This window comes from Macrotis lagotis, chromosome 1, assembly GCF_037893015.1.
Source record: "Macrotis lagotis isolate mMagLag1 chromosome 1, bilby.v1.9.chrom.fasta, whole genome shotgun sequence".
In the NCBI taxonomy this organism is placed as follows: Eukaryota; Metazoa; Chordata; class Mammalia; order Peramelemorphia; family Peramelidae; genus Macrotis; species Macrotis lagotis.
Window position 1 is genome coordinate 877,936,363 of NC_133658.1, and position 27,730 is coordinate 877,964,092.

Consider the following 27,730-nt stretch of genomic DNA (forward strand, 5'->3'; position numbering starts at 1 on the left):
AGATGATAGATGGAAGCCTATAGACCTTGGAAGTCATTTAGTCCAATCCCTTCACTTTACAGATAGGAAAACTGAGGCTCAGGGAAGAGAAATAAACTGTTCAGGATCACTCATAGCAGAGTTATGAATCCTGTTCAGGTCCTCTAATTTCAGATTTTTCCATGGCCCCAAAATTCTAGATCTGCTATTAGTTTGGTCGGAGGAGACTGTCCCCTTTACCTGCCCTGGCCTCCAGGTTCCAGGGAACTCTTTTCTGGGTCTAACTTTTGTCACCCAGCAAGGATCTGATGGTTTCATCGCAAGAAAATCAACTAGGTCTTTGCTTGTGAATTGTCTCCTGCAAGATGCCTCTTGCTACTCCACAGGCCTAGGGAGAACCAAGAATTTACCCTTTGGTACTCCTTGACCTGGTGTCCATAGCACAGGCAGGCCTGGGGCAAGACCTCTGATGATGGAGAACTGAGGAGTCTAGGTACCCTGAGACCATTTTTGTTTTCCATGTTATCTAAACCTGCTCTGTAGAGCAAACTTCTACCCTGGCACTCTTCTTTAGACTGAACTCTCTACCCATGGGAAAGCCAATTCAGGTATATCTATCAACACACAAAGTCAAAAGCTGAAACCTCACTTGTAAAATGCTGTATTTTAATAGAAGAAAGTGATTTTTGGCAGTGGATCATGCCCCTGGATTCAATTTTAATTATAATTTTTTTGGTAGCTGCATTCAGCCATCTCTTCCCTGATTCCCTGCAAAAGATGAAAACAATCAGCCAATAATTTATCTAATCATCAAAATGTGTTTTAGCAATTATACTTTCTTGTCAGAAACTTTGTGGTTCAGAGAATGTAAGCTCCTTAACAGCAGGCCTTGTCTTGCCTTTGAATTTGTTGTGCCAGGGCTTGGTACAGGGAATGAACTTTATAATTGCTTTTTCATCCATTCATTCACATAGTAGGTGTTCAATAAATGCTTATGGAAATAGCAATAGCTAGCCTTTATTTTTAACATTTTTAATACAAAGGCAGCTATATGGTGCAGTGGATAGAGCACCAGCCCTGGAGTCAGGAGGACCTGAGTTCAAATCCAACCTCAGAGATTTAATAATTACCTAGCTGTGTGTCCTTGGGCAAGACACTTAACCTCATATTGCCTTGCAAAAACAAAAAAAAATTCATATTGTCTCATTTTATCTTCATGACAAGAATGGAAGATAAAGGCTATTATTAAGCCCTGCTTTGCAGCTCAGGAAACTGAGGCAGATAGAGGCTGTGTGACTTGCCATGGTCACAGAGCTAGTGTCAGAGGCTGGATTTGAACTCAGGTCTTCTGAGTTCCAGGTCAGAAAGCCTGAAAGCCGGGCAGTCCTCTGAAAAGCGTTGTTATTGACCAAAATGGAAGTGCTGGTAATTAACTGCAGTTTCAGAAACTTGGCTTAGATTTCTAGCCTAAGGACAAGTTTGGGGGAAAGGGGGTGAAATTCAAGTCTGAGGAATAGCCCATGATCCTCCCACTGCCTGTAAGGGTGAGGCTTCTTCTTCTTCTTTTTTTTTTGCAAGGCAAATGGAGTTAAGTGGCTTGCCCAAGGCCACACAGCTAGGTAATTATTAAGTGTCTGAGACTGGATTTGAACCCAGGTATTCCTGACTCCAGGGCCAGTGCTCTATCCACTTCAACACCTAGACACCCCAGGGTGGGTCTTCTTACCTAAATTTACTAGCTTTTCTCCTCCTCACATGTCTCCCTGCTGATGCCTGGTAACAAGAACCATATCAGTAAACTATCATTTATTAAGAGCCTACTATGTACCAGGCAATATCCTGGAAATACAAAGAAAGGCCAATGCTCCAATCCCCCCCAAACCCCTCCCCAGTACAATTCTTTAGAAGCTGTCGATTTAATGGGGGGAGACAACACACAGAGAGAAGGTGGTAAGATTAAGGAGGATTATGGGGCATGTGAGGCGAATCCCTCATTTACATAACCAATTTGTATTTCACTTCAGTTCATAGCTTCTTCTCTACGAGCTTTAAATTTCAAATTCTCCTAACGATCAGAGATTCCCAGACTTTATATTGCATTTACCAGACTATGTACCTATTTTTCAGAACTATCTTTTCAGGGGTGGGGTTCCAAACCTAGAATTTCTTTGGTGCAGGAGATCTCAATTAAAAAAATTTCTCTAATAGCATCTTCTCTGTAATTTATAGTCTTTTTTTTTTAGATTTTTGCAAGGCAAATGGGGTTAAGTGGCTTGCCCAAGGCCACACAGCTAAGTAATTATTAAGTGTCTGCGTTTGGATTTGAACCCAGGTACTTCCTGACTCCAGGACCAGTGCTTTATCCACTACGCCACCTAGCCACCCCTGTAATTTATAGTCTTAGAGAGTTTCCTAGAGATGTGGTGCAAAACTCATATAGATATGAGATTCAGGACAGAAGGGTCCCTGTGGACTGCATATTAACTTAGAAAATCACATTATTAGCATTATCTACATTCCATAAAATTTTATTTATTTTGATAAATATTTCCCAATGACATTTTAATCCGGTTCAGGTTTCACTCCACATTACAGAAGTATTGAGTGCTAGGTTTTAGTGCCTTGCTTTGGGCACTTCTGGCCTAGAAGACTGGAAGGTAAGAAACTTGCCCAGGTTCACATTGGCAGTTATGTAAGAGAAGATAATTGAATCTATTTCTGATCCCAAGACTGACTCCTTATCTCTATCAGTTTACAAACATTTAAATTCTTTCTTTCTTCCTTCCTTCCTTCCTTCCTTCCTTCCTTCCTTCCTTCCTCCCTCCCTCCCTCCCTCCCTCCCTCTCTCCTTCCCTTCCTCCCTCCCTTTCTTAATTTCTTTCTTCTTCAACATTCTAAGAAAAAATTCCCATTTTAAAAATTGGAAGCTAAGTCATTTCATCAGCAATTGTCCATTAAGTGCTTTTTGCCTTTCTGACATGCTTGGAAATATATTCCCATACTGTAATAAATATGATCCTAAGAAGCAGGTCATGAAAATCTCTAAACCAGGATGTCTCTACAGATTCTTTGCTAATTTACTCCAATATCTGACCTGCCTCCCCTAACCTCAAGACGTTGCCTTATTCCAGGAGGTCACTAAGATCCCACTCCAGGGCTTTCTCCATTTTATAATGTGTTTTCTTATAGCATCTCTCTACAGGCAGATGGATCTGGACTGAAATTCCCCAAGAAGAATGAAAAAGATCTTTGTGGAAATAGTGTCATCATGAATGTAATACTATTCAGGACTAATGTGGCAGGGACCAATGGAAGCAAGATTTGGACCTGAAGGGGTGGCTAGGTGGAACAGTGGATAAAGCACTGGCCCTGGAGTCAGGAGTACCTGGGTTCAAATCAGGTCTCAGACACTTAATAATTACCTAGCTGTGTGGCCTTGGGAAAGCCACTTAACCCCATTTTCCTTGCAAAAACCTAAAAAAAAAAGATGTGGACCTGGGAAGCAAAACTGAATAACACTTTCCAAGCTGAGGAGATCAGCCTCTGCCAGAGCTATGACTAGCATTTTTCATGCCCAGGGCAAGTTTCATAGAACATAGGAAGAGATGTATACTGAAATCAATTTCTTTTTTTTGCAAGGCAATGGGGGTTAAGTGGCTTGCCTAAGGCCACACAGCTAGGTAATTATTAAGTGTCTGAGACTGGATTTGAACCCAGGTACTCCTGACTCCAGGGCCTGTGCTTTATCCACTGCGCCACCTAGCCGCCCTGAAATCAATTTCTTAAAAAAAGCATTTTCAGTGAAGGAGACAGCAAAGTTAGTCTGCTATCAGGGCTGGGAATAGGTCACTCAGGGTGGAGAAGCATCCAGAGTGGGGAAGACCTTTGAAGAAAGAATGTGAGAAATGAGTAGCTTCTTAGTTTTTACTAATTATTCCAGTTTTTGTTGATATTCAGTCATTTCAATTGTTTCTGATTCTCCATAAACCCATTTTGGGGTTTTCTTTGGCAGAGATCCTGGAGTATTTTGCCATTTTCTTCTCCAGCTCATTTTATAGATGAGGAAACTGAAACAAATAGGGTAAAGTGACTTGCTCAGGGTCACCCAGCTAGTAAGTTTCTGAGTCTGGGTTTGAATTCAGCTTCTGCTGACTTCAGGACCAAGACTCTAGTGCCACCTAGTTGCCCCTACTGACTCAAATCTAACATTCTTTACATTATCCAAAGCCTTCTGTTCTAAAGCACAGACCAAGCCATGTTTTGTACCCCATTTACCTCTTGTTTCTTTTTGGCTAAGCAAGGGCCTTAAGTTTGAGTTGTATGGTTTCTAGTGTGGATGTCATCCCCCCCACCCAATATTAGAATTATTTGGATATTAGAATTATTATCAGATTATTGAGGCTCAATCAATATATATTTATTAACCATCCTACGATAAACTTTGCACTGTGGAGAAATACTGGAATTATAACTTTTCTCATCTGATCAAAGGTCCATCTGGATAAGAAGAAGATTTTATTTGTGACAGTGAATGATATCAATTTTGAGTGTTTTGAGGGAGCTTTATTGGTTGATGCTTCAAGAAGTTAACTTTAAAAGAAAGGGCTCCCCAAACACCCCAGCCTCCCTGAGTAATTGGTTCCAGAAATATTGCAGAGGAATCGATCCAAACCCTTCTGAAACCAATTAATATCTTCAGCCTATATTATATGTTGGGACAATGGGTTTCATAAACTTGCAGCTGACTCTTTGAAGTATGAGCTCCTTTTATTTGTTTCAAATCTGTCTTGACAAGAGTCCCTGAGAGTGAGGGTAGGAGGAGAGGAACAGTATGCTTGGGGGAAGAGGGGGACTGACCCAGGTCAAAGCTGCTCAGCTGTTTAGAAGCAGAGTCAGATTAGTGGCAGCTGCATCTCTAGCCTGGGAGAGATAAGAAAACAAAACAAAACACTAAACTACCTCTTATTTCTAATATTCTGTGGTTTGATGAAAAATCAGCATTCTTCTTATAGATGTCATCTGTGATTATAAAATCCAATCATACTGTAGGATGATTTCCAGTTTTTTAATCTGGAAAATAAGATGGTTGGTAATTTCTAAGGACCTCCCAGCTCTGACATTCCATTTTCTAAGACCTCTCCCAGCCTTGACATTCACTGGTCTAAGGGCCCTCCCAGCTCTGACATTCTGTGTTCTAAGGACCCTCCCAGCTCTGCCATCCTGTGTTCTAGAGGCCCTCCCAGCTTACATCCCATGCTCTAAGGGTCACCCCAGATTTGGCATTCTTTTACTGTGTTTTTAGCTCCTTTCTAGCTCTAACATTTTGTGTTCTAAAGGGATCTCCCAGCTCTGATAATCCCTTAGAGATCTGACACCCTAGAATTCTAAGGTCATAGTGCTTGTACACAGTAGGCATTTAGTAAAATATTAAACTGAATGGAATGGAATTGTTTGCTGTTATTAGTAAAATCAGCTTTGCAAATAACCACCTGCTTGGGCAAATAGCAATTTATGTCTGATATGAGCAATGAAATAGACTGATCTATCTTCCTATAACCCCCAGAGTATTTCTTAGGGGAGAAAAGGTGGATCTGGGGGATAGAGTAATGCCTTACAAGGCTGAGTAATTATCATTTACTTGGGCATACATATATTTATGTGTGTCTGTTCTTAATTTGCCATGCAAAGAGAGCAGTGTTTGGCTATAATGCAACATAGTGGGTAGTAAAAAATAATTTCTATTTGGCTTTGGGGGCATAATGTGATTTTTTTTGTATAACAGATTTACTTTCCTAATTATGTTTGGCTCAGGCTTGTGTTAAAATGAGTTCATATTTTTTGAGCCTGTACCAAAAGACAGAGGGAGGGTGGGTGGTAGGGAGAAGTAAGCTGGGGGGGGGGGTGCAAATACACAGAGAAAGAATTGTGAAAAGAACCTAGGCTAAAAGTAGAGGATTTCAGTTTTAATCCCAGATCTCTGACTTATTCATACTCACTTCCCTCTCTGGGCCTCACTTTACCTGCCTGTATTATTGTTATCTATTATAATATTTAATTATGTTATATACTATATATAACATATATGTTATATGTATGTAGAGAGAGAGAAAGAGTGTACCTAATTATATTATTCTTATTCAGTTGGCTTTGAGCTGTGTCTGCCTTTTTGTGATCCCATTTGTGGTTTTCTTGGCAAAGATACCAGAGTGGTTTACCATTTCCTTCTTCAGCTCATTTATAGATTAGGAAACTGAGGTAAGCAGAATTGAGTGACTTGTCCAATTTTTTCAGCAGGTATTTGAATTCAGGTCTTCCTGACTCCAGGTCCAGTGCTCTATCCACATCCACTGTACCACTTATCAGATCCTGTTGATATATATATATATATATATATATATATATATAATATTTTATATTCTTTATATATTTGTATTATAAATTAATATATATGATATAAAACATATACAATATAAAATTGAAATTATATATACACATATATATGTTGTAATAACCCTTTTAATGAGGTTTGAACCAGATGATCTCTAAGATCTTTTCCAGCTATGCACCTCTGAATTGAGAAGTGATTTTGTATTTTCTTCCTTTTGATTGCTGACACCCTATTTGTAGACAGGAATAATAAGACTGAATTTGAAGTCAGAGGATCTGAGTTCAGATAATGTCTTGGCTGTTTTATATAGGATCATGGATTAAGAGCTGGAAGGAACCTAGGAAACTGAGCTTAAAGTGGGTAGTGATTGGCCAAGGCCATACGGTTAATCAGTGGCAGAGTGCAACCTTAGGGGGTCATTTCCTCTCTCAAGGCCTTGGTTTCCTCATGTAAAAAGTGAGGGAATTGGATTTCTACATTTTACTTCTCAGTTTGTGGTCTTAAGCACTCTCTGTTCTGTCAGAACTGTTATTTCTGTCAAGGAGACTCATCTGTGGGGCTATAAGGCTCCCACCTCCCTGGCCCTCATAGACCAAGGTCTCCTCCATCCTCCTCCTTAGACCAAATTATCTCCAAGGGAGGAAGAAAGGAAGGGTTCATCTGTGTGGGTTCCAAAGTCAACTTAGCTTCCCAGAGAGACATGTCTGCTTTATTCCGAGGAAAGCAATTAGGCAACTTCATGCTGAGAATAGTGTGATAAGAGTATTCCAAGTAGCAGACCAGGGCTGGAGTAGGTAGAATGAGTTTACCAGCCCTTCTCCCTCTCAGAGATTCTTAATCTGAAGTCTAGGAATTTGTTGTTGACATTTTGTTAACTGAATTGCAGTAAAATTGATTCTTTTTTGAAATATGAGGTATTTTGCTTTATGCATTTAAAAACACTATTCTGAGGAGCCCACAGTTTGATAAGACTACCATGGATTCCATGATACCGAAACAGTTAAAAAGCCCTGGCAAAGACAATAATAACCATGGTAATCTTAGCAGAGTTTTGAGCACTGTTCTAAGATTTACAACATACTTGACATATAATACCTCATTTGAACCTCAGAACAACCTTTTGAGGTAGGTAGATACTAGAGGGGTGTATTGCCTCATTTTATAACCAAAGAAACTGAGGCTCAGAGATAAAGTTAAACTTTGGATTTATGTTGTAGAGAAGATTTTCATCTGAGTTTAGTTTGGACCAAATATTTGAGGTCTTTTCCAATTCAGGTTGATGATTTGACCAAGGTCATCTTTCTCTCTCTCCCCCCCCCCCACACAAACACACACACATATGTATATATCTGTATCTGTATCTGTATCTGTATCTGTATCTCTCTCTCTCTCTCTCTCTCTCTCTCTCTCTCTCTCTCTCTCTATCTATCTATCATCTATGTATCCATCTCTCTATCTAAATGTTTGGTGGGAGGGGGAAGGAAAGGAGTGGTCCTGTCTCAGGAGGAGCTGCTGCCTGGCTTTCTCTAGCTCTGACCAATCCCTGACAGTCCACAAATGGATTAATAGGAGGAGGTGGAGCATATATGGAGCATATCTGAGTCTAGGAGATGAGAGAGTAGGATCACTATTCCAGGCTTGGGGACATGTTTAATAGAGAAGCAAGCCTTGACTTTCAGGAAGTGTATTTCTAGACCTAGGACTACCATAGAGTCATGTACAGCCTCAATGAGAGCCATGTGGCTCAGCATGAGCTTTGGATTCAGAAAAGACCCGGCTTAGAAACTCACCTCTGACAGTTGTGTACTATGTGAACATGAAAGAGATATACAATATCTCTGAACCTCATTTTCCTTATCTACAAAATGGGGTTAATAGTGCCTGTAGCATGAAAGAAAGGAAGGAAGGAAGGAGGGAGGAAGGGAAGGAAGGGGAGGATGGGAAGGAAGGGAGAAAGAAAGAAGGGAATTAAGGGAGAAAGAAGGGAATTAAGGGAGAAAGAAAAGAAGGGAAGGAAGGAGGGAAGGGGTGAGAGAGGAAAAAAGAAAGGAAGGAAGGAAAGGAGGTAGGAAGAAAAGAAGGAAGGACAGAGAGAAAGGAAAGAAGGAAGGAAGAAAGAAAACAATCCTTTATTAAGGGCCTACTATATCCCAGGGACTGGTCCTCATGGGGCTATTTTGTGAACCAAATGGAAAAATGATCACAAAATACTTTCTAAATTCTAAAATCCTATATAAATTATTAATATTATTATTATTATTATTACTATTACTATAGAGAAGTATAATGGCTCCCCAAAATAATGAGAATTATTCTCAATAGTAATAATATATAGGGAGAATTGGTCTTTAAGTCAGGAAAACCTGAGTTTCCATCCTTCCTCTTCTATAGTCTGGCTGTGTGACTTGGGTAAGTCACTTAATTCAAAAACCCCGATGACTCTCTAAGATTCTAAATGACAGAGCAGGTACTGAGCTGTGATGGTAGATAGAGCTCCTTAAATTAATGAAATCCTGGGTCTAATTAGAAAAGAAAAAGAGATTATTATCACATCATCTCTCTAGGCCTCAGTTTCTCCACTGCTGATTGATTAAAAATACTAATGGTTGACCTTTACCTCTTTTGAATGGAGTAGGTCAAAATGAGAATTGAGATCAGAGGTGAAATATCCAGAGATCTTCCCAATGAAAGCAAGGCTAACAATGTCAGAATGAGGACAACGTCTTAGGTGATGTGGTGGAAGGTGGATTACAGGTAGATGAGTTGAGCCCTCTTATTTAGAGTTTCAGGCAATGGGGAGGTGGAGTGGGAGACTGGTGTCCCACTGGGGATAGGAGCTCACACGTGCACGCACAGTGACAAGGAGCAACATTAGAGCCATTTTTGGATTGGAACAGGAGATGGGGCCTGGGGAGTGCTTCTGTAAAGACTTATTTAACTGCAGCTGGAATGAGATTCTTGAGACAGTTATAGGCCTTGGGAAGGGTGTGGGGGGAAGAGGCAGCATCTTAGGATTCTGCCCCTTCATTGAATCATGGCAGCAGGCCCTCCAGATCCTCGGGAGTCCTTAACTTTTTCAACCTAGAAGGTTTTTATTTTTGTGAGGCAATGAAAAAAGATTGGTACAGGGGTTTGGGGGTCCTAAAGATATCTTAGAAATGAAGAGGGACCAACAAGGAGTGAGTTTTTAAAAATAGAATATCAGAAGCAAGAGGGACCCCAGAACATAGAATATCAAAGTTAAGAAGGATCTCACAATAAAGAAAGTTGGAGGGCCCTTAGAACAGAGAATATCAAATCTGAAAAGGTCTTTAGAACATAGCAAGTCAGAGCTCAAAGAGACTAGAATACAGAATGTCAGAGCTGGGAGTGTCCCCAGAACATAGAGAGTCCAAGTTTAGAACACAGAATGTCAGAGCTAGAAGAAGTCTTAGAATACAAAATGTTCTTAGAACAGAGGATATTAGAGCTGGGAGGTCCCTTAGAACAGAGAATATCATATCTGAAAGGGTCTTTAGAACATAGAATGTCAGAACTGGGAGGAATTTAAGAACACAGAAAGTCAGAGCTAGGAGGGCCTTTAGAATACCGGATGCCAGAGCTAGAAGAAGCCTTAGACTAGAGAATGGCAGAGCTGGAAGAACCCTTAGAACAAGAATGGAAAAATTGGGAGAAGTTTTAGAACAAAGAAAGGCATCACTGGGAGGGCCCTTAGAATATAGAATAATAGTGGTAGGAAGACCCTTAGAATACAGAATGTTAGAGGTGGGAGGCATCATTTTGTGTATGGTATGGTATGGTAAGCATCCTTCCAATTCTCAAGTCCTGTGGTTCTCTAACTTAAAAAGATAAAATATCTTGGCTGTTTGTTAGGGATTATGACACAGAAAGTCAGAACAAAAAATATTAGCATTGAGAGAGATCTTGGAACCCAGATTGTTAGAACACTGCTGAGGCAGCCAGCTGACACAGTGGATAACAGTGCTAGACCTGAAGACAGGAAGACCTAAGTTCAAATCTGCCCTCAGTCATTTACTTGCTGTGTGACCCTATACAAGTCACAGGACCCCTGTATGCCTCAGTTTCCTCATCAGCAAGATAAAGATAACCATTAATATGGCACTTACCTCCCAAGGTTGATTTGAGGATAAGAAGAGATAATATATGATATAGCACTTTGTAAACTCTAAAACACTATGCAAATGCTAGTCATTACTATTGATAGGCTATCCGAGTCAGAAGAAAAGGAGGGGGCTTTTCTAATCTAATCTGTCTGAAGGACACTTGGCCTTGGGTTTTTTTTTTTTGTTTTTTTTTTTTTTAGATTTTTGCAAGGCAATGGGGTTAAGTGGCTTGCCCAAAGCCACACAGCTAGGTAATTATTAAGTGTCTGAGACCAGATTTGAACTGGGTACTCCTGACTCCAGGGCCAGTGCTCTATCCACTGTGCCACCTAGCCGCCCCTATGGGCCTTGGTTTTCACAGAGGGGAAATGACTTGTCTAAGATCAGAGAACTAGCTCTTGCAGGTGCCAGGCCTAGAACACAGAGCTGCTATTCCTTAGGTCAAGGAATGGGTGTATTTGTATTTGGAGAATTGGGTTGGGCAGAGCCTGGGGCACTCACAGAGAATGAGACTGCAGGTCCCTGGAACATGACAAAGGATCCATGTCTGAGAGGTTGCCATAGCAAGCTGTCTCCATGGCTTCTGGAGCTCTTAAGGATGCAGGTTTTGTGTTATGGCTGCTCTCTCCAAAAGTCTTTCCTGAACTCCATTTGGTTTTCCCAGGAGGACAGCCAGCCTTGGCAGGACACTTGAAATGATCTACGGTCACTTTCCATACTAGATATTCTCTCTGGATTGAAGTCTCTGAGCTGTGCAGTGGGGAGGACTGGTAAAGGTTTTCCTGACCTTTCTGCCCACTCTACTTGGTCATTCCCTTTTCATTTCCTCCTTCTTCCTCCCTCCATCTCCCAACTGCTGAAGAACCACTGAGCCAAAGGCAGGTAGCCCTTCTACTAAGCCTCTCCCAGTTCTGACATTCTATGTTCTAAGGACCCTCTAACATTCTATGTTCTAAAGAACCTTTCAGATTTGATATTCTCTATTCTAAGGACCCTCCCAGCTCTAATATATTCTGTTCTGTCCCTGTTCTGTTCTAAGTCCCAACTCTAACATTCTGTGTTCTAAGCTCTGAAATTCTATGTTCTAAGTCCCCTCCTAACTTTGATACTCCACATTCTAGGGACCCTCCTAGTTCTTTCATCCTGTGTTCTAAGGGCCCTCCCAACCCTGACTTTCTCTGTTCTAAGGTCCCTGGGGTCCCTTCTACCTCTGACATTCCTCTTGCAGACCATAGATAAGCTGATGCCCACGTGGCAAACAGCTGTCCATTCTGAGTGTCAATCCCAGTCCTGCCATTATTGCCTTTGAGACCTTGGACAGAACAGTCTCAGTTTCCTCATCTATAAAACAAGGGGGTTGTACTAGAATGGCCCCAGAGATGCCTTCCAACTAACTCTATGATCATTCTCTGAACCTCATGTTCCTCATCTTTAAAATGATGCCTGATTCAGTCCACTAAGGAATGTCTTTGGAAACTGTCTGACCCAATTCTCTAGAATGGCCTTTATTCAGAGTTTTGAGGGGCAAAGGGCACTGCTGCCCCTACTCTCTTGCCTAACAGACTTCTGGAAGGCCTAAGGCTTGGGAATTACCGAAGGATCCTTGAGGAGTTTTATGCCTCCCCCCCAAAAGGTACCCCTTTCTTTACTGTCCTCATCACCCCACAAATGCTTTCCTTTTTCTCACTTCCTTTTTTTTCTGCTTTCTCCCCTTCCCCTACCTCTGCCTTAAAGATGCCAATGATTTCCCCCAGAACATTGTTTAAGTTTCTGGGGTCCCCTTGCTGAACCTTTCCTTCTTGGGGAGGTGCTAGAGCCCCATTTTAGAGAAGATAATATAGTGGGCTGTGTGTTTTAGAAAAAAGGGTTGGAGATCATAGATTTAGAGCAACTGGGTAATCTGGTCTTACCCTTTCATTTTACAGATGAGGAAACTGGAGGCCTGAGGAAGTCATAAGATCATAGAGGCCCAGAAAGGGCCTCAGGGACCATCTTTCTCTAGCCCTTTGATATAAACTATTTCACTTTTTATCTATTTCCTCTCTTTTCCACAACCCTAATTTCTATGTGTTTGTGTCTCTTAATCTGTGTATAGCTTCTCTCTCCCCCCTCCCAATCTTTCTCTCCTTTCTTTCTCCCTCTCTCTCCCTTTCTATCCCTCCTCTCCTCTATCTTCCTCCCTCCTTCTCTCTCTCCTCTCATTCCCTTCTTCCTCTCTTCCCCTTTCTTCTCCTCCCCCCTTCATCCTCTCTTCTCTCTCTCCCTCCCTCTCTCTCTTTTTCTAGTTGTTTTTCTTTCTCCTCTCTTCTTTCCCTCTCTCTCTGTCTCTGTTTCTGTCTCTCTCCAACCCCTTCTCTCTATTCCTTTCTCTTTTTGGGGTCTCTGTCTCTTTATGGGTTGCCCTGATAGAATGTAAGCTCCTTAAGGCCAGAGACAGTCTCTTGTTTATCTTTCTGTCCATAGCATGTGATAGTGCCTGGCACATGGTTGGTATTTGGTGATGGTTTGTCTGTTTCTATCTTCCTATGTTTCTGTGTGTCTCTTTAGCTGCTGCCTTCTCTCTCTCTCTGCCTTGGTTTTCCTTTGTGTGACTGACTGCATGTCTCTCCCTCTTTGTCCCTCTGTCCCTATGTCTCTATGTCTTTGTCTCTGCATTTCTGACTCGAGTGTCTCTGTGTCTCTGCCTTGGTATCTGTCTGTGGGTTGCTTTTCCAACCCTAGATCTGTCTCTGTGTGAACCTTTCTTGCCTCTGTCTCTCCATCTCTATATGTCTCTCTTTTTATCTTTGTTTATTTTGTGTATTTCTATGCCTACTGCAATTAATTAGTCAATCAACAATCATTTATTAAACATTTACTTTGAGTATAGTGACAGGTTCTGAGGATACAAATACTCATAATGAGCTTACATTATTAATAATTCTATGTTTCTCTTTGGCTACCTCTGTTTCTATGTATCTTTCCTTTCTCTACCTCTGTCTTTCTCTGCCTGTCCTCTCTGCATCTTTCCTTCCCTCTCTACTTCTTTAAGTTTCTGCTGCCCCCCTCTCTTTTTCTCTGGCTAGTTGATCTGCTCCTTTCCATCTCTATCCAGAATACATCTCTATATTCCCTTGCCTGTGAAATACTGCCTCTGTTTTTAAGCTACCCATTGGTCTTTCAGCCTGCCAGCCAAGGGATTGAGATGGTTTCCCATTTGGCAGATGCCATATGGTTTGATCCCATAAGCTTTCTCTTTTCCCATCTGGAGCGCAGACAGCTCACAAACCTTGCTAAAAGAACCTTGGCTGGGGCTGCCTGGACTCAAGGTTACCCCATGGGCCCTCCTGGTACCTGGAAATCTGTACATAACAGATTTTGAAATGCTTTTTTTTTAAGTTTTTTTTTTTGCAAGGCAAATGGAGTTAAGTGGCTTGCCCAAGGCCACACAGCTAGGTAATTATTAAGTGTCTGAGACTGGATTTGAACCCAGGTACTCCTGACTCCAGGGCCTATCCACTGCGCCACCTAGCTGCCCCTGAAATGCTTTTGAAAGTTGAAGGCATTATATAGATTCCAGGGAATGTCTCCCACTGAACTGTAGCTACCCTTTTCCATGTTGTAGATGTATAGAGGATGTCCCTTTCCAGGAAGAGACTGGACTAGATAGCCTTTGAAGTTCTTTTTAACTAATGCTGAGATCTCTCTCTCTCTCTCTCTCTCTCTCTCTCTCTCTCTCTCTCTCTCTCTCTGTCTCTCTCTGTCTCTCTCTGTCTGTCTGCAAGGCAATGGGGCTAAGTGACTTGCTCAAGGTCACACAACTAATTAAGTATTAAATGTCTGAGGTCAGATTTGAACTCAGATCCTCCTGACTTCAGGGCTGGTGCTCTATCCATTGTGCCACCTAGCTGCCCCAAATGCTGAGAATCTCTGGTCTATCAGTCTTATTCCAAGATTCCTGGGGGCTGATCCAGTACAAAAGCCTTGGATTGGTTGGGAACAATAAGTGAAAACAATAAGAAACTACCAATAAGAAACTAGCCTTTGGGCCAGACAGAGTAAGATTGAATGGAGAAGGCAGGAGGAGTTTATAAGTCCTTAAATGAAGAAGAAACCTCAGAGATGATCTAATTCACCTTTCTCATTTTACATTTGAGGAAACTGAGGCTTTGGAGCTAAAATGACTCATTAAAGGTCACCCAGTCAGTAAGCATCAAAAGTGGGATTTGAACTCTTCTGATTCCAGGGCCAACATTCTTCTCATAGTACCATGTTGTCTCCAGTTTAGTAGATGGAGAGGTCTCCTACGTGTAAGAACCAAAATGAGACAGTGACCCAGTGGGAAGGGACCTGATTTAGAATGCAAACCTAGGTTGGCTGACTATATGATTAGATATTAACAAAGTTGCCTTGAGATTCTCCTCTGAAAAGGGGGAAAAATTTGCTTTTTTGTAACTTTGGGCAACAGAGTTAGCATAGACATGCCAAGTTATTTTAGCTGGTGTCATTTTATGGGCATTATTACCTCTTTGTATCTGCAAAAAGTAAGATCTATGTTAGAAATACTATTATTCTCATTTTATAAGTGAGGAAACTGAGGCACAGAGATTTTTTTTTAATGACTGATCCAAGATCATGGAGTGAGAAAACAGAAGAGGTCAGGTTGGAAGGCAGGTCTTCTGACTCAAAATTAAGGAGTTTTTATTCCATAGTTGAGGGATGGGAGGCTGCCCAGGCATCTCTATCTGGGAGAGGGTATCCTTTTCCAGGGGTCTCTTAAGTCCTTTCTAGCTAACCCCGAGATTCACTGTTCCATCAGCCTCATTCCAAGCTTCTGGGGGGCTGGTCTGGGATACAAGCCATAGATTGGGTGGGAACAATGAGTCAAAGGACCAGCCTTGGAAGCCAGATTCCAGTCTCTGGAATCCCCACATGCCTTCCTTCTTTCCTAAGATGTTCCCTCAAAGGCAAAAAAATTCAGGTTACTTATGGGCTGGGGCCAGAGTTTTCATTAAGCTCTGTAGTCCAGGCCACATGACCACTGAGAATCCATGAGGTTTGATGGAAAGAGCTTGTTGGATCTGGGTCAGAGGATCTGGGTTTGAATCCCAGCTCAACCACTTGCCATCCAAGGCCAAGTCATTTATCTCTGCCTTGCCAGCTCTCAATGTATCATTCTAGGATCTGGCTACTCCAAGTCAAGGAGATATAATGTTTGTACTATCCTGCAACCACAGATGCCTTTGAGATCCTCTCCTGAGGCTCTAGGTCCCTACAGGTGATGCTTTCTGATATACCTGTTTATGCAGAACAATGTGGTACAATATTCAGAAAGTACATGGCCTTTGGGCATGTCACTGTTCTAGGAGGGGGTTCAGGATCCCCCCCCATATTGAGGGGGATTAAATTATGTGGCTCCAGAGGACCCTGCCAACCTTGGCTTCTTTTGTTCTAATTCCCTTCTAGATCTTACATTCAGTTTTGAGGCCCTTCCCAGCTCTGACATTCCATGATTTAGGCCCCTCCTAGTTCTGATGCTCTGTGTTCTAAGACCTTTCCCAGCTCTGTCATTCCATGTTCTAGGGACCCTTCCAGTTCTGCCATTCTGTGTTTTTAAGATCCATCCCAGCTCTAAAATTCTCCCTTCTAAAGACCTTCCCATGTTGGCTCTTCCTATCATTGTGAAGCAGAATTCACCAAGTGGTGCATCGTTTACCCAGTAATAGGGGCATGAGCTGGGAAGTCATGAGAAAGCTTGCTGGAGTGTGTGGTGCCTCGGTGATACTGGAGGGAACCATATCCACAAAGCCAAGGACTCCCACAGCATCCTGACAACACCAGAAGTCCTGATTTCTATCAAATCAAGTCAAGAGGTGAAATGGTTCTGGAAAAGGCAATGAGAAGGATATCTTTGCACAACATTCCCCACAAGAAATAAATATTGTGCAAATTATGTCATCATACATATGATGACATGGTCCTCTTGGATTATGAAGAACTATTACTACAACAACCAAAGACCCTTTTCAATGCTGACATTCTCTGTTCTAAGGATGCCCCTCCCCAACTCTGACATTCTCTGTTCTAAGGGACCTCCCAGCTCTGATAATCTCTGTTCTAAGGACTTTCCCAGTTCTGACATTCTTTGTTCTATGGTTCCCTCCAACTTGGAATTTTTCTAACCTAAAATTTCAACCAGTTCTCACCTATCTATTCTGAATTACCTTCTAGTTCAATATTTTCTATTAATCTACTCATATCACAAATGGGAGGGGAGGGTCTTGTCCTCTTCCTGAGAATCTCTTGCCAAGACAATTCCAGTATCTTTACACTCTTATTATTTTGTCCTCTGACTTTAGCATTCTCTTCAAAGCATCTCTGCTTTGGGGTCACAACCCAGTACAACCCACACTTGGAGAAGGATCTTCTCTGCACCATACTCAACAATTGGAGTGGCAATTCAACCTTTGCTTGATGCCCTCAAAGTAGAGGGAGCCATGACTTCCTAAGGTCATTCATTCATTCTACTTTTGGAGAGCTTTCAGGGTCTGGATGCACTTCTGTCCCCTGAGCCTCAATCTGTTTTTTTTCCAACTCTCAGTCATTCTTATTAATTCTTATTTCTGGGGATCAAGCAGATCAAAGTTAACCCTTCTTCCATGGGATGGCATTAAGGACTACCATCACTTCCCCCAGCGTTCTTTTCTCCAGGGTTCCACTTTCTTCAACTGAGGCATTTCCTGTGTGATCTTGGGCAACTCTATTAACAACTCTGTATATCATTTTGTGTATCTATAAAGAGCAGGGCTGGACATATGACCTCTTGAGGCCACTCTCATTGCTTTCCAGCTGATTGATATCCCTTCTCAAAATGTGGCACCAAGAATAGAACACAGGGATCTGGTCTGAATACAAGGTAAACCATCCCAAGGATCCTGGACCCCAGGCTGTTCCTTTTTTCCTAATTGGTTTCATTTTTCCCCAAAATGTTTTTGATGATTTTGTTCTTCCCATACCCTCTATCTGATGACATTGATCTTCATTCATCTCCCAATTACTTAGCACTGTCTTTTCCTCATCTATTTTATTTTGTCACCTAGTTTGTTTTCACACTGGTGTGCTCCCACTGGAGGGTGGTCCTGGTTGATAAACCCTAGGCAAGTCATTTAGCCTGTCTGTGCACTGGACAGGGGAAGGTGAAACACTAATAGATGGGCTTCCTTCTATTCCAGTCCCCAGCTTTTATCCTATGCTTCCAGCACCAGAGGACCAGGCAAGGAAAGTTGTCAACCTGCACTGATAGATGGAATTCCTTCTATTCTAGTCTCTAGTTCCTATCCAATACTCCCACCCCCAAGAGCTTTCTTTGGACGCCATCTAGTATTTTTTCTAGTGACATAGTTTATCCTTTTCTCAGTAACAACACCTAGCCTTTATATAAAACCTTCTAAGTGACAGGCAATTATTTTATAAATATTATCTCATTTGAGCTTCACACATCCCTGAAAGGATGTGAAAGGTATTTTATATTTTAGAGTTGAGGAAACTGAGACTGAAAAATGGTAAGGGACTTGTCAAGGATCACACAGGTGGGAAGTGTCTGAGGTAGGATTTGATCTCAGGTTTTCTGAGTCCACCCACTATGCCACTTAGCTTGCTCTAAAGGCGCAGGGGACAAAGAGGCCTCTGTCATTGTCTTGGCTCCTAAGGAGGAGATGACTTAGAAGGGGATGGAGATGATGGTCCATTTCCTTGGCCATTCCTAGAGTGGTATCAGTTACAGGACTAGGCCTGTCTGCACCCTTTTGACTGAACAGATAGCCAGAAGTTGCCCAGAGAACCAAGGAGCCTGGAATGAACACAGCTCCCTAGATATACGTGTTTGATGGGTGAGATGCAGGGGATGTCTGATTAAGAAAGAAAGTTTCCTTGTGGAAGGTTAAAAATCCTCTAATGTGGGGCAGCTAGGTGGTACAGTGAGCACTGGCCCTGGAGTCAGGAGGAACTGTGTTCAAATCTGACCTCAGACACTTAATAATTACCTAGCTGTGTGACCTCGGGCAAGTCACTTAACCCCATTGCCTTGCAAAAACCAAAAGAAAATCCTCTAATGAATATACAAGTTGCAAGCTTCTGGACCTTGATGGTACTGTGCTTTTATGTCAGCTATGAAAGTAGACAACAGGGATTAATATAAGGGTATTGTGGGAGTTGATTTGATCTGACTTCAAATCTTGCCCTGAATTCAAACTTTGCCTCAGACACCTACCAGTTGAATGACCTCCAGTAAATCACTTAGCCACTCCCAGCCTCAGTTTCCCCAACTGTAAAATGGGAATAATAGCAGCACTTACCTCATAGGTCTGTTGTGAATATCAACTGAGATAACAAAGTGAGGCCCAGGGAGGCTCTGATGGAAGAGCATTTACTTGGACCTAGATCTAGCTTACTTTCCACTGTTCCAAATGGCCTTTTTATGAGCGTCTAATGAGATAATGGATATAAAACTTCTTGCCAACATCAAAGTGCTACAGGAATGTCAACTATTCTTAGGATTATTTCTGTTTGAAGACCCAGGGCTCATTAGTGGCAGAGATGGGCCCCTGGGTTTCCAGCGCCAATTTCTAGGAAAGCCATTTGTTTGGGGGAACTCTTTGGAATCCCTCAAAGGGATGCCCAGTCTCAGCTGCCTCTGAGGTGCCCAGCCTAGTGCCAGCTGTGTCAGGAAGCCCCCAATCTTCCTGTACTTTGGAAGAGTTTCAACATTCTCCATGGAAGCTTCCCCTAGTATTGCCCTCAAAGTATACTGATAAAGGACAGGGTGTTTCTCCCCCATCAGCCATCTCCTGCTGTGCACAGATGGTATGGGCTGGATCTTTTCTGAACTATTACAATTCACGACTGTTCTTTGAGAGAGGGCTTGTGGGACTTCAACACACCCTGGCTAGCCTGCCAGGGCACCCTCACTGACCCCAGAGCAGCCTAATTGCTTCCTTCTCAGTAAAGCGGTCTCTGTCTGAATTTAAATAGGCCTGAAGTCTGCACAGCTGCCTAGGTTGCTCCTAATTAGAGACTGGCATCTCCTGGGACTGCGGGAGCTTGACTATGAGGAGATGCTTCCATGTTTCTAGCCTCAGAGGGCTAGGATCCCAGACTGAGGGAGACCTAAGGTCTGGGAGGAGACAGCTGGCTCAGCCTGCTGGGTACTGATAAATAGGAAACTAAAATTCTGTTGGGCTGTTACCCACATTTTTTTAGTGGATGATGGTCTGAGATGTGTCTTTTCTACCCCTAACAGGGAACATTTCCTAGTGGAGTTAATTTATCTAAAGACCGGTCAGGAGAAATGACTCAGGATTCGTGGCTTCCCTGTCTTTCCCCTACTTTAAACTAACCAGATATCTAGGGCTCAGGACTGCAGATGTTCTAGACAGCCTGAACAAAATGACTACAAGATCTCTGAAGTTATCTTCTTTTTACTCTGTGTGCATCTTCTATTATTTATTGCATATGTTGTCTCCCCCTTTAGACTGTAAGGTCCCTGAGGGCAGGAATTCTTTTTGCCTTTTTTTTGCCATTCCTATCGCTTAGTAGTGTCGGACAAATAAGGGAGGAATAAATAATGGCTTGAATGAACACAGTGGAACCCTGTTAGATTCTGTTGTGGTTGGTGCTTGATGGAGGGAGTGGGACAGAGCTCTGAATTTGGAGTCCCATGAGTAACATTTAAATCTTGGCTGGGCGACTAAATTATTGGAGTGAAATGATTTTCCTTCTTTGGGTCTCACTTTCCTCCTCTGTAGAAATGAAGGAGTTGGTCCAGGTGGCCTCTGAGGTTCCTTTCAGTTCCAGAACCACGGCCCCTATGCTACTGCTACTGCTACTGTGGCTGATGTTGATTCCGTCATTGTTACTGTTACTGTTTCAGCTGCTACTATTGCCACTATCGTTACTATCGCTATTACTATTGTTACCACTTCTCTTACTATTGATGATGATGATGATGATGGTGATGATGATAACTCACTGTCAAGATTTATAGAGCACTTTTCCTCACTCCCAATAATTCTCTGGAGTGGGCAGTGTCAGTGTGACTTCTGATTTTACAGGTGAGGAGGCTGAGGCCTAGAGAGAAATAACTTGATGGAGGTCTCCCAGTTAGTATCAGAAGAATTCAGACCCATGTATAATTCAAGAGCAGAGCTGGGTTTGAAATCCGGGTCTCGGGGCAGCTAGGTGGCATAGTGGGGGCAGCTAGGTGGTGTAGTAGGGGGTTGCTAGGTGGCGTAGTGGATAAAGCACCAGCCTTGGAGTCAGGAGTACCTGGGTTCAAATCCAGTCTCAGACACTTAATAATTACCTAGTTGTGCGGCCTTGGGCAAGCCACTTAACCCTGTTTGCCTTGCAAAAACCTAAAAAAACCCCCAAAAAACTAAACTAAAGAAATCCGGGTCTCCTGCCTCCACTATACCCTAAAATTTAGGCTTAAATGAAGGCAAATGGGATCACCTGCAATTCATCAAGGGATTGTTCTGTCTCCCTTATGCTAGGGAAGGCAAGTTGTCTTTTAACTCCCCCTTCCAATTTTTTCAGTTTCTCTTCCCCACCTCAACCTTGGCTCCATCTGTTTCTGTTTTTTCATTCTTTCCTTCAGATAATTATACTAAGAATTAATTGATGGGGGGGCAGCTAGGTGGCACAGTGGGTAGAGCACTGGACCTGAAGTCAAGAGGACCTAAGTTCAAATCCAGCCTCAGACACTTAATAACTGCCTAGCTGTGTGACCTTGGGCAAGTCATTTAACACCACTGCCTTAAATAAACCAAAATTTTAAAAAATAATTATTTGATGGCAGAGGGTGGATAGTCACAGGTATCTCAGAGATCACAGACCATAGATTTAAAACAAGGGACCTTGGGGCAGCTAGGTGGCGCAGTGAATAGAGCACTGACCCTGGAGTCAGGAGGGGCTGAGTTCAAATTTGACCTCAGACACTTAGTAATTACCTAGCTATGTGACCTCGGGCAAGCCACTTAACCCCACTGCCTTACAAAAAAAAATGAAATAAAACAAGGGACTTTCTTTCAGTGCAACCTCTGCATTTTATATATGGGAAAACTGAGGTCTAAGGAGGCTAAATGACTTGCCCATTGTCACACAGCTAGTAGTATATAAGATAGTATTGCCTCAGAGAATGGGGAAGTTGAGGCATACCAGGCCTGAGGGCTCTCAAGAGATGACTGTCACATGTCCAACAGGGCAGAAGGACTGCCTTCTAGATGTGTGCGTTGTTACTGCACAATCGTTTGGAGCCCCTGCAACTTGGGATATGGCTAGATGGGTAACGGGTTAGAGATGGCCTGAGAGCCACACATTTTCATAGTACCATAGATTCAAAGGTATCTAGAGATGAACTAATTAGAATTCCAACCCTCCCTACCTGGATTGAGGCTAGGCCATAGGATGAAATGGGTGAATTTATCCTGCTTGGGAATCTGGTAGGTATCCTGTAGGCTTTAGGAAGACAAATATTCTCTATTCCTTGGTGGGTGGGAGGACAGAGGAGGTTGGGATGAGTGCCTCAACAAAGGGTTGCTCATTTACTGCCCTTCCCCCACAGTGTACCACATTTAGCATTAGGAACACCTGGTTTCAAATTCTGTCCCAGACATGTATTACCTGGTTCACCCTAGACATCTCTGTAAGTCTCAGGTTCCCCATCTTTAAAGTGGAAATAATAATACCTCCCCTCACAGGGCTGTTGTGAGGACCAAAAGAGATGTACATAAGGCACTTTAAAACACCTATTTATATATGCATATGTATGTGTATGGTGAAGATTATTATCCAGTTAATTATTAGAGCTGGAAGGGGCCTTAGGGACCAACACTTTGTTATGATTCAGCAGAAAAATCACTGGTTTTGAATTGAGGGAATGTGGGTTCAAATCCTGCCTTGTCACTAATTCCCTAGATGATCTTGGGAAATCATCTTCATGATTTTCCTTATCCAAATAATAAAGTTCTTTGCTTTAAAAAGCTTTTAAACTGTCTTCAAGACTCATTAGGTCAGAGATGCAGTTTCTGAGTTGCAGGAACAGAAAAGCCCAGAAGTGCCTGACATGCACTGGGACGATCACCTGATCTTCACTGAACAGGCTTTCCTTTTTTTTTTTAAGGTTTTTTTTTTTTTGCAAGGCAATGGGGTTAAGTGGCTTGCAGGCTTTCCTTCTTATGGCTAGGTAAATCCTCAGTTGCTGATGGATGGATTCATCTCATTATAATCTTATAATCTTGAACCTAGGTTTATAGGTTGCCCTGGTCGGCTTTGGCCAGTTATGGCCTTGGGGGGTCCCCTTCCAAAATCTATCATCCAAATCTTACAGATGAGGAAACTGAGGTAAATCAATGAAGTGACTTCACATAGTGTTAAGTGGTGAAGGTAGGATTGGAATCCTTCAGATTCAGTGCTTTTTTCTACTGTGATGGGCTTCCTCAAGGCAGGGTGGTACGATAGGAAGAGAGGCAGGAAAAATTGGGTTTGAAATCCCCACCTCTAACAATTCTGGGAGCAACCCTTGGGTACTACAAGGGGAGGTTTACGCCATACCCTGATTCCTGTGAAACTCTGGTTCCTAGGGGCTGTTTGAACCCCATCTGGACTTCAGGAGGATGATGTTTTGTCCTTCATTATTGAAGAAGGCCATGACATCAGGGAGGTGATGCTATGACAAGTAAATGAATTAGATTTGAGTGAAGGGGAGCTGTGCTAAGTCACCAGTCTCACTTTCTCCTCCAGAGCCATTGGGGTGTAGTGGCCAGATATGAATCAGGACAGCTAGAGATGACTCTGGATGCAAGGCAATTAGGGTTAAGTGATTTGCCCAAGGTCTCACAACTAGGAAGTTCCTGAAGCTGAATTTGAACTCCTATCTTCCTGACTCCAAGGCCAGTACTCTATCCACTGCACTGCCTAGCTGCCCATTTCAGGAGGATACAAAACACTTGAACCAGAGTAGCTCAAACCTCTGAGCATCAGAATTTGGCAGTTGTGATATTCCTAAGTGTTTAGGGCTGTAAGGGCTTTAAGACAAAAGCATCTAGGTTCAGCTCCCTCATTTTATAGAAGGGAAATATGAAGTTAAGAGACTTGCTTCGAAGTGTCAGAATCTGAATTCAAACCTAATCTCTGAGGACTCCGGAATTAGGACTCTTCCCACTTTGCCACAAATACTGCTTTGTCAAGTTAGCCTGGCTAGCTAGAGATCAGAGCTCTGTCTTTCTCTGTTACCTGTTTCTCTGTTCCCTCCCTTTTGGGGAGTGTCTGCTCTGAGCCCTCCTATGGATTAGTCTGGGAGGCTTCTTTCTGAATGATTATTGACAGCTTGGGATGACAGCTCGGGAGAGTGCTCCCTTCCCAGCAGGGTCACCTTCAACCCAGTTTTCCCAGACTAAGTTGGTGGGGGGCAGGGGGGGGGAAGGAGAGGGGGATAATACCCTGAACTGACAGACTCCCACCCTAGAGGAAAATAGAAACAATCAAATAACATAGAATTCAATCATATTTTAAAATAAGCTTTATTTAGATTTTTTTATATTTTTATATTTGCATCCATGCCTTCAAGAAACCTTTCCCACAGGAAAGGTTATTATTATCTAATGTTACCCATAACTCATATGCTATTTGTCATACTTCTCTTAAATAAATCATCCTCTTAGTAACTTTTAGAATTATTTAAAAAAAAAACTGAAATGAACAGGAACTACTAACTTATTACCAGGAGAGGCTGTTTTGTTTTCTCTATTAAGGAAAAAAATAATGGGGAAAAGGCAATGAAACGAATCTCGTGGGGGATAAAGTGTTTTCTAGACTATTCCTCCATAGTGACAGATGCTGGTAAAGCAGTCTCCTCCTAGACCTGGGCCAGATCCCTTTGCTAAAGCAGGGCAAGTCTGAAGTCCCTATCTGGAGACTCCTTGGGGCTTTCCACACTTCCCTTTCCCCAAACTGCTCATCCAATCCAAAAGAAATTCAGAAGCTAGGTTGTCATGCCAAGGTTTGCTTTGCTCTGTAGTTTGAAGATAAAATATCCCTTTTCAGAGAGGGCACACTGAGGAGTTATTAAAGCAAACAGACTTCCTAGAACTTAGTACATAGTTGACTTTATAGAGCTAAAATGGTATGGTCAGCGGGAAGCATATGGTCATCTGCAGCATACACCTGACTCTGGGTTGTATTAGTAGAGAGGGGGAGCAGGGCTGAGGTGGGGAAATCACAGTTAAAAATAAAATCGGCCATCTGTTTTGAGACCTTAGGCAGGTTGCAAATTTGCCCACCATCATCAAAGCACACAGCCCTTTAGCTTATGAATCGTGATCAAGGGGATGGGTGGGTGGGTGGGGGTGTGGTCAATGTCTACAAGGTCTGAGAGAGGCCACTCACAGACAGCTCTTCCTACTTGGGTTGCTAAGCCTCACCTGTTGCAGTGTGGGATGGATGACAAGACAGAAAGAGGCCCAGGGAGTTTTGGAGAAGTGCCACGGGACTAAGACACAGACATTTGGGATGGAAGGGGTGCCCCATACTGGAGAAATACATCTGGCACAGCATTCCCTTGGGATGGGTGCCATGACTCCCTTGGAGATGCTCTGTCCTTCACTCTTAAAGGACCTGTTAGTATTGATGAATTGACTAAAAAGGAGCAGAGGAAAGATGCGGTGATGGAGAGAAGTTTGAGGTCTCCTCTCACCCTTTGGCCGACCTTGGCAATATAGATAGATGTGCATCTGTTTAGTTCTCAGACTGGTAGCCAGCTCCATCCACCCCACCCCTTTTGCTCACGATCTTTCACCTGTGGTCGGGCCACCCCTGTGATCAGCATTGGATGCCCTGGATGAATTTCTATAGCTAGACTAGACTGAGGCTATGTGTGGGTCTAGCCTGGGGGAGGAGGTTAGAGAGAATGTTCATGAGACACAGAGAGAAGGGGAGAAGGAACAGAAAAATGCCGGATAAAATACAAGAGGTTGAAATCACATGTTCCCTGGGCTCCGGCCATCTTAAACGCTATCTCTATTTGGCAGCAGCGTGATATAGAACATACAGGCAATAGAAACACACCCGCCTCCCTCCCACCCCTTGGAAAAATAGAAATTCCAATATTTATGCAATAATTTAGATAGAATAAGTTTTCTGCTTTGTGCAAATAAATTAAATGAAATAATTTTTTTTCCTTCTTAAAGAAAAAAAATTTAAAAACTGGTAGGCCATTAAAAAGAGCCTATATATATTTTTTTAATCTCCTATGAACCCAACTAAGAAGACAGCCACTTAGCTAGGTCCATTGGTCTTTGTGGACAACACACCCTGCCCAAATGGGGTTGGTATTTTTGTTGTTAATGTGAATGTGCACTCTCAAGACCCCACTCCCCCCAACTCTCACACCGAGGGTGGGGGGTGGGGGGGAGGGGGAAACAGACTAGATACAGAACGCACCACAAGGTTGGGCTCCAGCAAGAGCAGTTTGGACAAGAGACATTTACAAGCACATGGTGCACACGGGTTTTTCATTATTTACAAATACACAGCAGTCCTTCAAGTTTCATAAAAGAAGGGGTGCAAAAAAGAAAAAAAAACAGAAACCCCCCAAACTGAACAACAAAAAAATATTAAAACAAAAAAATAAAGCCCCAAACATGAAAAAAAAACACCAATGACAACAAAAGGAAATCAGAAAACAACACGCCTGCATCGCTCCAAAGACAACAAACAGTTAACATATTCACACACAGTTTGTAATATGTACATCAGTTACAGAGGTGGCGGCGGAGGGGAGGAAGGGGCTCACGCTTCTTGGTCTTTCTTGTTGTTAGACACGTCCCCACTCACACAGACGCACCTGGCGCACAGAACACGCACGCAAACACACACACACATACATGGGCAGCAGTCGGAGGCGGGTTATCACCAATCCGCGTCCTCCTCAATGTAATAATCAGGGGCAGTACCATCAAAGAGGCCGGGATCGAGGGATTTCCGCTGCTTCCCCCTGGCAAAGACTCGCGAGATGGAGCCAAATCCCATCTTCTCTTTCTTCTTTTTCCTTTTTTGGTCTTCAAGATCCTCTAGTGACTAAAAATGTCGAGGGGAAGGAGAGAAGAAGGAAACAGAGGTTAGATGTGTGAATGGAGCTGCTCAAGGGAGAAGACAGTAGGTAACTGCATTGTCTGACTTTTGAAGGAAACCTAAAATTGGAATGGAACAAATGGAAAACCAAGGGACTAGGGGTCAACCATAAAAAGAGAAATAATGGTAAAAACTATTAGACTTTCATAGGACAGTTAGATGACCCCATAATGCATAGAGTACTGGGCTTGAGATTAGGAAGACACATTTTCTTGAGTTCAAATCTCACCTCAGAGACTTTTAGCTGGGTGACCATGGGCAAGTCACTTTATCCTGTTTGCCTTAGTTTCCTCATTTATCAAATGAACTGGAGAAAGAAATGGCAAACCACTCTGGCACCTTTGCCAAGAAAACTCCAAATGCTCCCAGAGAGAGACAGAGAAACAGAGAAAGAGAGAGACAGAGGGATCAAGAAAGATTGAGGGACATGGAGATACTGAAACAGAGAGCCAGAGAGAGACTAAAAATCATGAAAAGACTAAATAACAAAAAGATTCTATCTTCTCACTTTTCTATAGTGCTTTAAACTTAGCAAAAGAAAATGCTTTCTCCAGCATAACCTTGAGGGTGGGTAAATGTGTAATGTGATTTATTTTTTACAGAGGAGGGAAATGAAGTTTAGAAGGGGGTGTGATTTGTCTAAGTTCATAAAACTAGTAAGTGCCAGAGGCAAGATTCAAAACCAAGTCTCCTAAATCCCAAGTTCAAAACTTTATAAAATGCCAGTGAACCTTGGAAATTACTCATTTCAATGCCCTTAGTTCCCACATGTCTGAAAACTAAGGACCACAGAAGTGACATCCAAGACTGTGACCAGTGAGTGGCATAGAATCAATTATCAATATTTATTTCCAAATCATTAACGAATAGGAGCAACAAAGGATCACACACACACACACACACACAAACACACACACAAAAGACTACCCGCTACCAATGGAAGATCCACAAGGAAGGTTGTCACCTCTCTCTATGGTTATAAGGTAAAACAATGAGATATAAGACTAAAATAGGGTGGCTGCTCTAGATAAGCTCTGAGGTTCATTCTAGCTCCAAATCTTGGACCCCATAAAAT

The 27,730-nt window shown here is 42.5% G+C and overlaps 1 protein-coding gene across 7 annotated transcripts in view; it reads right to left on the minus strand.

Annotated features, from left to right (window-relative positions):
* Positions 1-27,730, minus strand: part of KAZN (kazrin, periplakin interacting protein) — a 623,945-nt gene that overhangs the window by 62,562 nt on the left and 533,653 nt on the right. For 6 of the 7 annotated variants that reach the window (XM_074218387.1, XM_074218388.1, XM_074218386.1 and 3 more), the window contains one exon: positions 26,478-26,601. In XM_074218387.1, the coding sequence (XP_074074488.1) occupies positions 26,478-26,601 (124 nt within the window). Of the gene's footprint in view, positions 1-26,242; positions 26,602-27,730 lie in introns of those variants that run through there. The other variant, XM_074218391.1, reaches the window with a different exon arrangement.